The sequence below is a fragment of the Lissotriton helveticus genome, chromosome 8 (assembly GCF_964261635.1).
Source record: "Lissotriton helveticus chromosome 8, aLisHel1.1, whole genome shotgun sequence".
NCBI classification, from domain to species: Eukaryota; Metazoa; Chordata; class Amphibia; order Caudata; family Salamandridae; genus Lissotriton; species Lissotriton helveticus.
In genome coordinates, this window is record NC_136069.1 from 33,173,797 (window position 1) to 33,185,917 (window position 12,121).

The 12,121-nt window shown below is 42.9% G+C and overlaps 1 protein-coding gene across 2 annotated transcripts in view; it reads right to left on the reverse strand.

Moving 5' to 3' along the window:
* Positions 1-3,893: 3,893 nt before the first annotated feature.
* Positions 3,894-12,121, reverse strand: part of LOC144772281 (uncharacterized) — a 55,595-nt gene continuing 47,367 nt past the window's right edge. Inside the window, exons 3-4 of one of the 2 annotated variants that reach the window (XM_078656512.1) lie at positions 7,159-7,251; positions 3,894-6,740 (exon numbers count right to left, since the gene is read on the reverse strand). In XM_078656512.1, the coding sequence (XP_078512638.1) occupies positions 4,035-5,705 (1,671 nt within the window). In that variant the 5' untranslated portion in view covers positions 5,706-6,740; positions 7,159-7,251 and the 3' untranslated portion in view covers positions 3,894-4,034. The remainder of the gene's footprint in view (positions 6,741-7,158; positions 7,252-12,121) is intronic. The other variant, XM_078656511.1, reaches the window with a different exon arrangement.

Below are 12,121 nucleotides of genomic sequence, written 5' to 3' on the forward strand. Positions count from 1 at the left end.
TGGATGCTGCTTGAAAGGTCATTCATATATTTGTGCATTGTAAGTATTATAATCATGTTTCATTTTCCATAGAAACTAACAGACTGTAGAAAACGATTGTTAAAAGAAAGTCTAAGACTTGACAAGTTCTTGCCAAATGGCGACATCTGATCACCCTACACATCATTATTCCGAAAAAAGAAAAATATACATAAAAAAGATAGGTGTATCCTATCCTCAACACATTGTACTCTTCTATTTACAATCATACACCATTCTCAGATCTAAGCAATGAAATTACATCATACAATAATAGAAGACAAACACAAAGCAGGTTATCGTGTAATATGCTCTTATACTGACCCCATGGGGTTCTGGAGGCATTTCATGGGCCACTATGAAATATGGGTTTCATTAGCAAGTGGACTGCATCAAACCAGCAAGTGGACAGCCTCAAACCAGCCTGCAGAGCTTTACTATTGCATTTTGTTGATGTAATATTCTAATCATGAAAACTCATACCTGGCCGTTCTCATTTTAATGAATGAATCAGGAGAACAGCATTAACAATCTCATTCCCATTTGAAAAACAATACATTTTTAACCCAATCATGTAAAATAAAAAATACAAACTGGCTAATGTTTATGATATGACCATACATTGCCATCCAAAGGATCTGGTGATATTTACAAACCACGTCACCTTTAGCCTTGTGGTTTATGAAAGGATCAGAACACCATGATGGAAATGTAGGACCATACTACATGGTTACCTATTTATTTTATTTTATTTTATATTCTTATATAGCGCAAGAATCGACCCCTTGCGGGGTATCTCCGCGCTTTGCTCGCACGTGGCATGGCAGGTGTTACCAGAGGTTTTGATTATCAGCTGACAGTTGATTATTTATTCTTCCAGGAATAGGCAAGTTTTTAATTTTTTTCTGAAGGAAGAATGGTTAGAGGTTAGTCTTAGGTCAGGAGAAAGGTTGTTCCAGAGATTGGGTCCTACCAGAGAGAAGGCTCTGCCACCTTGTCTGGTTTTTTTAACCAGAGGAGTTTTTATCAGCAGTTGATTGCTTGACCGTAGTGCTCTGTCAGGTTTGTAGAGGGGCAACTTTTGAGTCAGATAGTTGGGGGCTTTCCCGAACAGGCATTTATGAACCATGCAACAGATTTTGAATTTAATACGTTGCCGTATGGGCAACCAGTGAAGTTCTTGCAGCAGAGGCTTGGAGGGGGTTCTAGGGGGGGCATTCAAAACCAGTCTTGCCGCTGTGTTTTGGACTACCTGAAGGCGATTTATGGCACTCTCGTTGGCTTGTATCAGGAGTCCATTGCAATAGTCAATTTTACTTATCACCATAGTCTGCACTAGTGTCTTGCGGTAGTTATCTGATAAGTATGGGAAGACTCGTTTTAGCAAACCAATTGTATAGAAACATGCCCCAGCGACTGTACTCACGTGTTCCATCAAGGTTAGATTTTGATCCAACTTTACCCCCAGATTTTTTACTGTTAGTTTTGGGATTGGTACTGGTCCCAGGTCTAAGGGCCACCAGTCGGGGGACCACAGTATGGACGCTTTTCCGAAGAGCATTAGCTCCGTTTTTCCAACGTTGCATTGGAGACGGTTGATCGCCATCCAGTTGGATATGGCCCTCATACCTTCCGCAAAATTATCCCTAACATTAGTGTTTAGGGAATGGAAAGGGTAGAGAAGTTGGGTGTCGTCAGCATAGGACACCGGGGTGAATCCATATTTTCTCACAATCTCAGCAAGGGGGGCCACGTACACATTGAATAATGTGGGGCTTAGGCATGAGCCCTGTGGCACCCCCTTCGTGAGCATCCTAGAGGAGGAGTGATATGGTCCCAGGCTGACGGATTGTGAGCGCCCGGACAGAAAGCTCTCCAGCCAAGAAAGGGCCTGTCCTCCTATGCCTACTCCCTGCAAACGGCTCACGAGGATCTTGTGGGACACAGTATCAAAGGCGGCCGACAGGTCTAACAGCACCAGAATCATTGAGCCTCCTCTATCCTGTGACATCTTGATGTTATCAGTCACGGAGAGGAGAGCTGATTCGGTGCTGTAGTTGGGCCTGAATCCAGATTGGGAGTGGTCCAGGCCCCCTGTCTCCTCTATGAAACTGGACAGGTGGGTATTAAGATGCTTCTCGGCCAGTTTACTCAGGAGGGGCAGCAGAGAGATAGGACGAAGGTTGGAGAGCTCTGTCCAAGGGGAGTTTGCATTTTTCCGAATAGGATTCACCACTGCCTCTTTCCATTGCTGTGGAAGTTTACCTTCTTTGTAGGATAGGTTCAAAACTTTTTGGATAGTGGGGCAGAGAGCAGTGCTAAGCATGTTCATCACTCTGGGAGGAAGCAGGTCAAGGGGGGACCCAGTTTTAATTGTGTTTAATAGAGATTGTATATCACCTTCTGAGATTTCGGGGATATCGGTGAAGGTCTCCGAATTAGATTTTAAACAGAGAGTGTCAGCCATCTCTGTGTTGTTGGGATGTTTGGCCAGTATTTTATTGTAGATGATATCAATTTTATCTTCAAAGAATTGTGAGATCTGATCACACAAATCCTGAGAGAAGGTGTCCGGACTTTGACATGCTATGGGATTAGTGAAACATCTTACGATTTTGTATAATTCTCTGGGAGAGTTGTCTGCTTCATCTATTTGGGATTGAAGGCTGGTTTTCCTTGCCTTTTTTATGTTTTTATAATAAGAGGAGGCAGCTTGTTGGTAAAGCTCTTTGCTTTCACTAGAGTGGTCCTTCCTCCATTGTTTTTCTAGTTTTCTGCACTTTTGTTTTTCAGTTTTTAAAGCTTCCGTATACCATATTTCCTTTTTGTTGTTGGTCGATGGTAATTTATTATTATCCTACAAAAATAACAAAGGTTAAACACTGAAATATACTTGGAACGTAATGTTTACATAATTCATTAAGGCCTCCACCATCCCCATGTACATGAATGGAATAGAAAAAATGTGCCCCATGGTCAACAATGTCTAAGGTTACCAATACATTGAGTAACAAGATCAAAGAGCTATCTCTCCTTACAGCATGTAAAAGACACCTTCCACAGCGGAGGGTAGAATTAACATATTGAGTTTTTCCAAAGCTAGAAAGCGCAATATTGAACCTCAACTCACATCGGAAAGGTCTAGACATAGTTTCTTCAAAAACCTTATAACTCTGAATGCTGAAAAGTAAATGAAACCTCCCACATTTACTGTTTTACTGTAGCCAAAATTATGTTCTTAGATGTATTGCTGACAGCAACTTATAATTTAATGAAAGACTGAAACACACCCTATCCGATGCTTCTGTATGAGATTTCTGTGTGTAAACTTGCAGATGCATATATAGATGGAAAAAACCATGGAAGCTTTTCCCACACCCATTACAACAGAATGTTATTTACACTTTGTGTGTTCACTAATTGACCACTAGGCATAATAAATCATGCAAGTTCTTCCCTCACTAACTACATCTCTGGGTTTGCAGGAGGTGTCTTATATTTTATGAATAACTGAAATATCCTACATATTTTATGTTGTTTCTCCTATGTGTGATTGCTGGTGGCATTGTAGGTATGTTGAGCTAGCAAAGCCCATTCCACCTCCAAAGCATTTGAATGGGTATTCTTCTGGATGTCTTCACAGATAGATGGTTAGGACTTATGTTTGAGTAAAGCTCTTTCCACATCCACTGCATGTGTGTTTTTTCAATTTCTATGTTAGCTGCTGACTCTTAAGATGTATGGATCTACTTTCAACATTCACTGTATTTCTATGCTTTTTCTTCTGTATGCCATCACAGCTGGATGGTTAGGTCTGAGGAGTGTGTAAATCTCTTTCCACATCCTCTGCATTTGTATGTTTATTTTCCCCTGCATGTTAGATGGTGGCTCTTTGGATACATGGATTTGCAAAATTCTTTCCACATTCACAATCACTGCAAGTGCATGGTTTCTCTGCTACATACCTTTGCAGCAGTATGGTCAGGAGTGATGCTCAAGTGAAGACATTTCCAGATTTACTCCTTGTGTGTGGTTTTTCCTGTGTGCATGCGCTGATGGACCTTCATAGTTGGTAAACGTGTAAAGCTCATTCCACATTCCCTGCATGTGTATGGTTTTTCCTTTGTGTGTGTTAACTGGTGGCTCTTTAGATGTGAGGAGATAATAAAGCTCTTTCCACATTCACTGCAAGTGTAAGGTTTTTCTCCTGTATGCCGTCGCAGATGAATATTTAGGTCTGATGCTGTATTAAAGCTCTTTCCACATTCACTGCATGTGTATGGTTTTTTCCCGGTATGCCATCGAAGATGAATATTTAGTTCTGATGTTGTATTAAAGCTCTTTCCACATTCACTGCATGTGTATGGTTTTTCCCCTGTATGCCGTCGGAGATGGACTGCTAGGTTTGTTGCCCCAGTGAAGCCCTTTCCACATTCACTGCATGTGTATGGTTTTTCTCCAGTGTGTGTTAGTTGGTGGGTCTTTAGATGTGTAGATCTACTAAAGCTCTTTCCACATTCACTGCAAATGTGAGGTTTTTCCCCTGTGTGCATTCGCTGGTGTCTCCTTACATTTGATGCGTAAGTAAAACTCTTTCCACATTCACTGCATCTGTATGTTTTTTCCCCGGTGTGTGTTAGCTGGTGGCTCTTTAGATTTGAGGATGTACTAAAGCTCTTTCCACATTCACTGCAAGTGTAAGGCTTTTCTCCTGTGTGTATTCGCTGGTGGATCTTTAAAGCTTTTGCTCCACTAAAGCACTTTCCACATTCGCTGCAAGTGTAAGGTTTTTCTCCTGTATGCCGTCGCAGATGAATATTTAGGTCTGATGTTATATTAAAGCTCTTTCCACATTCACTGCATGTGTATGGTTTTTCCCCTGTATGCCATCGTAGATGGACTGCTAGGTTTGTTGCCCGAGTGAAGCCCTTTCCACATTCACTGCATGAGTATGGTTTTTCTCCAGTGTGTGTTAGATGGTGTCTCTTTAGAAGTGAGGATCTACTAAAGCTCTTTCCACATTCACTGCAAATGTGAGGTTTTTCCCCGGTGTGTGTTAGCTGGTGGCTCTTTAGATTTGGCGATGTACGAAAGCTCTTTCCACATTCACTACAAGTGTATGGTTTTTCTCCTGTATGCCTTAGCAGATGGATTGCTAGGCGTGATGCGAAAGTAAAGCTCTTTCCACATTCACTGCATGTGTGTGGTTTTTCCCTTGTATGTGTGATGTGGTGTCTCTTTAGATGTGAGGAATTACTAAAGCTCTTTCCACATTCTTGGCAAGTGTATGGCTTTTCTCCTGTGTGCTGTCGCAGATGGATGGTTAGCTCCGATGCTTGAGCAAACCCTTTATCACATTCACTGCATGTGTGTGGTTTTTCCCTTGTATGTGTGAGGTGGTGTCTCTTTAGATGTGAGGAATTACTAAAGCTCTTTCCACCTTCTTGGCAAGTGTATGGCTTTTCTCCTGTGTGCCGTCGCAGATGGATGGTTAGCTCTGATGCATAAGCAAACCCCTCACCACATTCACTGCATGTGTATGGTTTTTCCCCTGTGTGTGTTGGTTGATGGATCTTTAGGTCTGCTGTGTGACTAAAGCTCTTTCCATTTTCACTACTTGCGTCCGTGCTTTCTGCTTTATGTGTGCGATATTTGCTCCAGAGAGTTGATGGCTCATTAAACGTCATCTTACATTCATTACACTAAAATAAGTTTTCTGTTGAGTTGTTACTGGTGTCCGTGTAGGAATGATGAATGACAAAAAATTATCATAAACATAGAACCTTTATGTGGTTTCTTCTCTTTCTTAATGAACTCTTAGTTGTGAATTGCTGATGAACACTATTGCCACATTAACTGTGCCCTCATGGGTTTTCCCCTGTGCGTAGAGTAGCACTGAGGAGAATCTGGAGCTTGACTTCCTTTGTATGTGTTTTACTTTGGGGTTAGAGTTCAAGTATTGGCTATATTTTGGCATAAATCATATTAATGTGTTTGCTGACTGATCATTGTGGTTCCTGAACCACTAACTATATTTTAATATTCACTTGATATTTGTAGTATTTGAAGGGTGTCTGTTCTTAATAATAATGTTGAATAGTTACTGGAATTCTTGCCTGACTGATAACATATGCATGGTCTTCCTATAAGGAGCTGTGTCCTCAACCTGTGTTAAGAACTTTTGAGTAGAACTGCAATCTGACAGCTTATCTAAATAGTCTGTTTCCTGCACAGTATTTATAAAATACACACATGCAGAAAAAAAACTCATTACCAAGTCTTTATGTTCTAGAATAATGTACGGATTGTAGGGGCCAGCAAAACAGTGTTTATGGTGTACTAACATCACAGCCTTTATATTATCATGTTAGAGAGGCTAGCATTGTTGTAACTACCTGATAATTATCTAAGATAAAGGGTGGTATCTAGCATATTTTAATAATGATTGTGTTCTGCCAGTTTAATTTTTGTGATTTTAATTTAATTCAATCTTTAAAGTCCAGCCGCACGGATGTCCTCAGCCTCTTGAAGCAGCCGAATTGCACTTGATATTCTTGCAGGATTTGTCTGTTTGTGTACGAGAGTCTCTGTCTCCTACTAAGTTGTTCTATTTCGAGTTACTGTTTGGCATCATTTCTGGTTCTTCTGGAGTTTCAGATAGCTTTCCAGAATTGTCATATTTTCTTCATTACTCTTCGTCTTATTATGTGTTCAGGAATCTCCTATTGGAGGGATACAAGAATACTTGTAATATCGAAATCTATAAGCAGCAAAGTGTACACTATGTCTCAGATGAAATGTCAAAAAATTAACATGAATAAATTCCAGCCACTGGTTATTACTCTAGATATAAATCTAGTCTATCTTTTTAGCTCACTGTGCCTCTATAGGCAATAATCATTCTTATGGAAATCAGCGTTGATCCTGCTCCAAAATGAACAGCCCAGTATGTACCAGAGTTCAGCTGGATCTGAATAGTAACATAAGCAACCATGCAAAATGTAAATGACCGTGTCGGCCTGGGTTAGTGAGTTGTTGCTTAAGTCCTATGGTACAGCAAGACTGTCAATTAATACATTTCACCTCATCATGTTCATAACTAAGGAAAGAATAGCCTTACAATGAAAATCATTGATTCGCCTCACCAAGTGGCTTAAAGCTGCTGCTCACTGGAGAGTTTCTGAAGAAACTCACATGAAGCGCAGAGGAAATGCCCCTAAACGTAATCAGCACCTGGGAAGATTAAACAAAGTGCTGTCTAAGGTGATGTATGCATAAGAAATGTTGCCTTCCTGAAACACAACAGAGCTCGATTATGTACTTGTCAGTCTTTCTATAGAGTACACTTGTATACAATTAGTGTAACTGATTTAGAACTATTACACTTTGTTAGTATGTATTAGGCTATAACTGATGACTCGTCGGGTTCGTAGATCACCCACTTCCTACTATGTTTGCTGCTTGTATTTAAAGATCATTAAAACATAATTTAAAAAGAAATCTGTCAGTGCACCAGAAATTGAGAGGTTAGAGATCATCAAAGAAAACTCAGAATAACTACAGAATGTCTCGTACCAAGCACCTTCTAACTGGTGCATTCAGTGCAACTAAAATGATCACCTAGAAAATCTATTGCTATCTACAGACTTCTCCCAACTTAACCTACAAGTCTAAGTAATGTTACTCATAAAACATCAATACCAAAGGGGATGATGGACGGAGTGTTGAACATTGCAAGGACTCACCCCCAGTCAACTGATCTGGGTTTAATCCATCATCATTCTTTAGCTCACTCCGCCACCCCTGTTCAGACACGGCCATATGCAAATCAGTCTGACCCTGTGCCTCATGGGAACAGTCCAGCCCGTACTGCCAAGCCATGTCTTCCCTGGACTGGAAACATGCATCCTGGGACCGGTTTCTGGCTAATCAGCCGTCATCAGCCAGGCTTGCTCGAATCCAGTGGCAAAGTGAGCATGCCCTGGCCTGGCCTGGCAGTTCAGGCTGGACTGTTCCCATTGGGCACAGGGTCAAGACTGATTTGCATATTGCTGGGTCCAAACTGGAATGGCATGGTGAGCACAAAAACAATATCCTGGCCTGGCAGTTCGGGCTGGACTGTTCCCATTAGGCGCAGGGTCAAGACTGATTTGCATATGGCTGGGTCCAAACTGGAATGGCATGGTGAGCCAAAAAATCGATGGATTTAGGCCCAGTACTCTCTGTACTGGGGTGAATGTATGACATTGCTCTGCATTCTGTCCATCAATTGTTCTTTTTGCACTCATAAAACAGCAGCAGCTAGTGAGCGAAGATATGAATCCAAGAAACAACTAACCACAATGATACCACGGACACTGAGCACCATACAAGACCAAAGGGCAGCATACTACATTTGAATAGTAACCTGCAGACTCAGCAGCACTGACAACTATCTCCAATCACAAACCAAACATATCCTAAAATGCAGTGGCTGATGTGAGATTCAAAATGCAACCCCCAAGACATGCTCTGAGATAAATCGAAACAGGTCAGGCAGCAACAGGCAGTGATTTACAGACAATAGCTTTGGGCCAGAAACATAAAAAGCAAAGGTAAAAATAGCAGTACTGCAATGAGCATCGAGTGGCAGACACTGTTTTAAGGTTAGAATACAAGATCCCTCAACTGGGAAACAATGCAACAGCACATTCATTATACTGTGCATTAAAAGTCAGTTTACTTGCTTAATGTCACACTGTACAAAACTCTCAAAACCTTTCATAACCACCATATGCTAGTCTTTGTTATGATATGCCCAGTATTCCCCACAGCCATCATTATCACACTGCATCATACAGCTGGGGATGGAGTTATTTACACAATAAACTTACTCAAAGGGCAACATGCTAGTGAAACATATTGGGCCTTATATTGAAATTCATTACTCAAATCTACTCACTAAATTAATTCTGTTTGAGCAAAAAAGCATTATTAGATTTCACTTTTGTTTTACTAAAACCAGCTCAAATGCTTTGCAACAGTGCTAAAATAAAACATTTTGTAATAGAAAGAGGTATTGTTCTTGTCTGTATAAAACATGCTAACACAACACAAATGCTCTGTAATAGGTAATTTCAGGAAGCTTGGTAATCATTGAACACAAGGCAACATGCAGCCCATTTATTTGGACAGGGTGCTCTGAAAAGTATTGCATTAACAATGGCTGTATCGACAGGAGGCGCTCCTTGACCATATGTGCACAGAAACCATTGTCCTTATACCCAAGGTTGGGAACCCTGCAGACAGGTGGGACTCCTACAGGCTGATATCTCCGCTTAATCCGGACACGAAAATACTGGCTAAACTGACTGAGAAGGGTAATCTTGAATATGATTTATGCCATATAGATCGACCAAAGTTAACGTTCGGTGTCTTTATAACAACATTGCTACAACAGAAGGAATTAGGGCTCCATTGGCAGTAGCCTCCCTGGACACCAATAAGGCGTTCGATTCAGTGAAATGGCCCTTCTTATTCGGCATTATGAGCAAGATGGGATTTGGTCCCAACTTCTTGAAATGGGTCAGGTTGCTCTATACTAACCCTAGGGCACAGCAACGTCAATGGTGTCCTCTCTCGGGAATTACCCATAAAAGACTGGGACGAGGCAGCGTTGCCCCCTCTCACCAGTGCTATTTGCCCTAGTGATGGATGCGTGTCGATGCCCACACTGGGGCTGGAGATGAGATCACCCATGGGAGGAACGTCTATCCATTTATGCGGATGATATTCAATATTGCACCTAGCCAACCCAGATATTTTATTTTTTAGGTTTCGCCTGTCAATGCGGAGTGGTGTGGCTCACTGGTTAGAGGCAGCAGACCCGGAAGCAGAGAATGGCCCGGGACCAGGGTTCAATTCCCGACGCGGCAGGGTCGTGGACCAGGGTCAGCGGACTCAACAATTCTCGCCTCGGTGCCTACTCTAACCAGGGATCACACTCGGCAACTCTGGGCATTAAGCTTGCCTCATCTCTACAACGGCCCCCCACAGACGCCGGGGATGCCTGGTTTCACCTTGGAGATACCCAGAAGGGACCATCTCACAGGGAAAGCCAGGACGGGTTCCCCAGCGGTCTTCAGCGCCGGGACGCTTACGGGCAGCTGTGCGCTTTACAAGCCCAACACATCAAAGTGCATGCGCATTGAGCAGAGCGAGACTATAGGGGTTTAAACAGACTTTAACTAGACTGGCGATTTGATGCAGTGCATGTGCGCTTTTAGCTCAATGCGCAAGCGCAATGAGTTACAATGCGCGTGCACAGCATCAAATCGTCAGCTTGGTGCCGCCAGCAGCTATTCCCGCTCCGCCCCCTGCTGCATCAAAGGCTTTTTGCTCTGCCTCAGCCCAGCCATTCTCCTCCCCTAATTGCCCCCTGCTGCATCAAAGGCTTTCAGTTTCACGGCCGACAGGCCGTGTCTCCTTTTTTAAAATTTTTATTTTAAGTGGCCAAGGCTTGTTTTCTGTTAGTGACTCTACCATCTCAATTAGTCCATCTCTTCACCCCTCACTTTACTTGTCTGTTAGTCGCTCCCCCTCCTTATTATGAACCCCCTCATTCTTCACCAATCACTCGCTATACATTTGCTAATGCTCCCCATTGGGGCTTTTACTCCTCACTAACAGTCCCTCCCCTCACCACCTTTGTTTCCCGATCCTGTCCGCTTTCCCAGACTCACCCACTGCTTCCCAAACCTCAATTCCGAACTACTCCATAATCATTGTTTACCTACATTTTTCCCATCTCCCCCAACTCTCTTCTGTTACTGCCCTCTGCTTATTCCTATTTAAGCATGTCCTTTCTCCACCGCTCACCCTTCGCTTATAATCCCGATGCCTTCCTTTGCCCGCAATATTACCTCTCCTCACTGGCACTGATTGTCAGGGACACAATTTCCAACTGGGTGGAATTTTGCTCTTTCCCACTCCTTCTACTTCCCTTGCTACCGACATCTTTCAATCCCGAAAGGCGGCTCTGGCTCTCAGCTGTGAGCGGGAATTGGAAGCATGAAATAACGACTTCAGAAATATAGTCATTATTCCCACAGACCTGCTGAGTAATCGCAGTGCAGTCGGGCTCGAGGCGTCAGGTTTCTGTTTAATCTGCTTTCTGCTTGTTAGTTTAAAGCCAAAGCAAAGACACTTCTAAATAAATAAATAAAGCGTAAAAACACGCGTTCTTTCAGTGCGACCTTTCAGTATGTTTTTTTAGTTAGTTTAAAAACTGACCAGAACATCTATTGTCTTCGGGCGTTAAGCATAAGCCTGTGTGTTCCCTTGGAATCCGTAGGAGTAGTAAAAGATAAACCAGTGTGTCCCCTTAGAATCCGCAGGAGTGTCGTACACTCCGAGGGTTGCAGAGGTTTGGGGAACTAAATCGGATTTAATAAATGGAAGAAGGGTCCGCGAAAATTGTCTTTGTGCAAGCTTCCCCCAGTGATTTCTCCTCCCCTAATTATTCACTGCCCGGCACATCAAAGGCTGTTGTTCCCCATGCGTCTCGTCACCCTCTGCCATCCGTTGGTTACAGTATGATCAGTCCCGTCGTGCCGGTGCCCGTCAAGCACTTTAGCATGTCCGATTTCCTTTAATGAAATCCTCGGAGTTGGTGGACAATGTTCAGACTGTCGACATTATGGTAGAAGATGTCTTGTGTAGACAATATTTCCTTGAAGCATTCAATTACTAAATCTTGCCTTTTCGCCAGCATGAGATGCAGTCCCCTCGGACCACCATTCAGTCAGATGTTTTGTCTCTAATATTCTCACCAAACAATAGTGAGTAAAGATACTCCACTGCCCACAACAGAAGAACTGAAATGAGGGATGCGCGGCCCCTCTTATCTCTCCGCTCTCCTTACTCTCACCACTCTCCCCTCCCTCTCACCTCAATATCCCCTCTCCTCACTATCCTCACTATCCCCACTCTCCCCTCTCACCACTCTCCTCTCACAACTATCCCCTCTCACCACTCTCCCCTCTCCTCACTCTCCAATCCCTCTCTCCCCTCCCTCTCTTTCCCCTCTCCCCTCTCTCCTCACTCCCCTCTCTCTTTACTACCC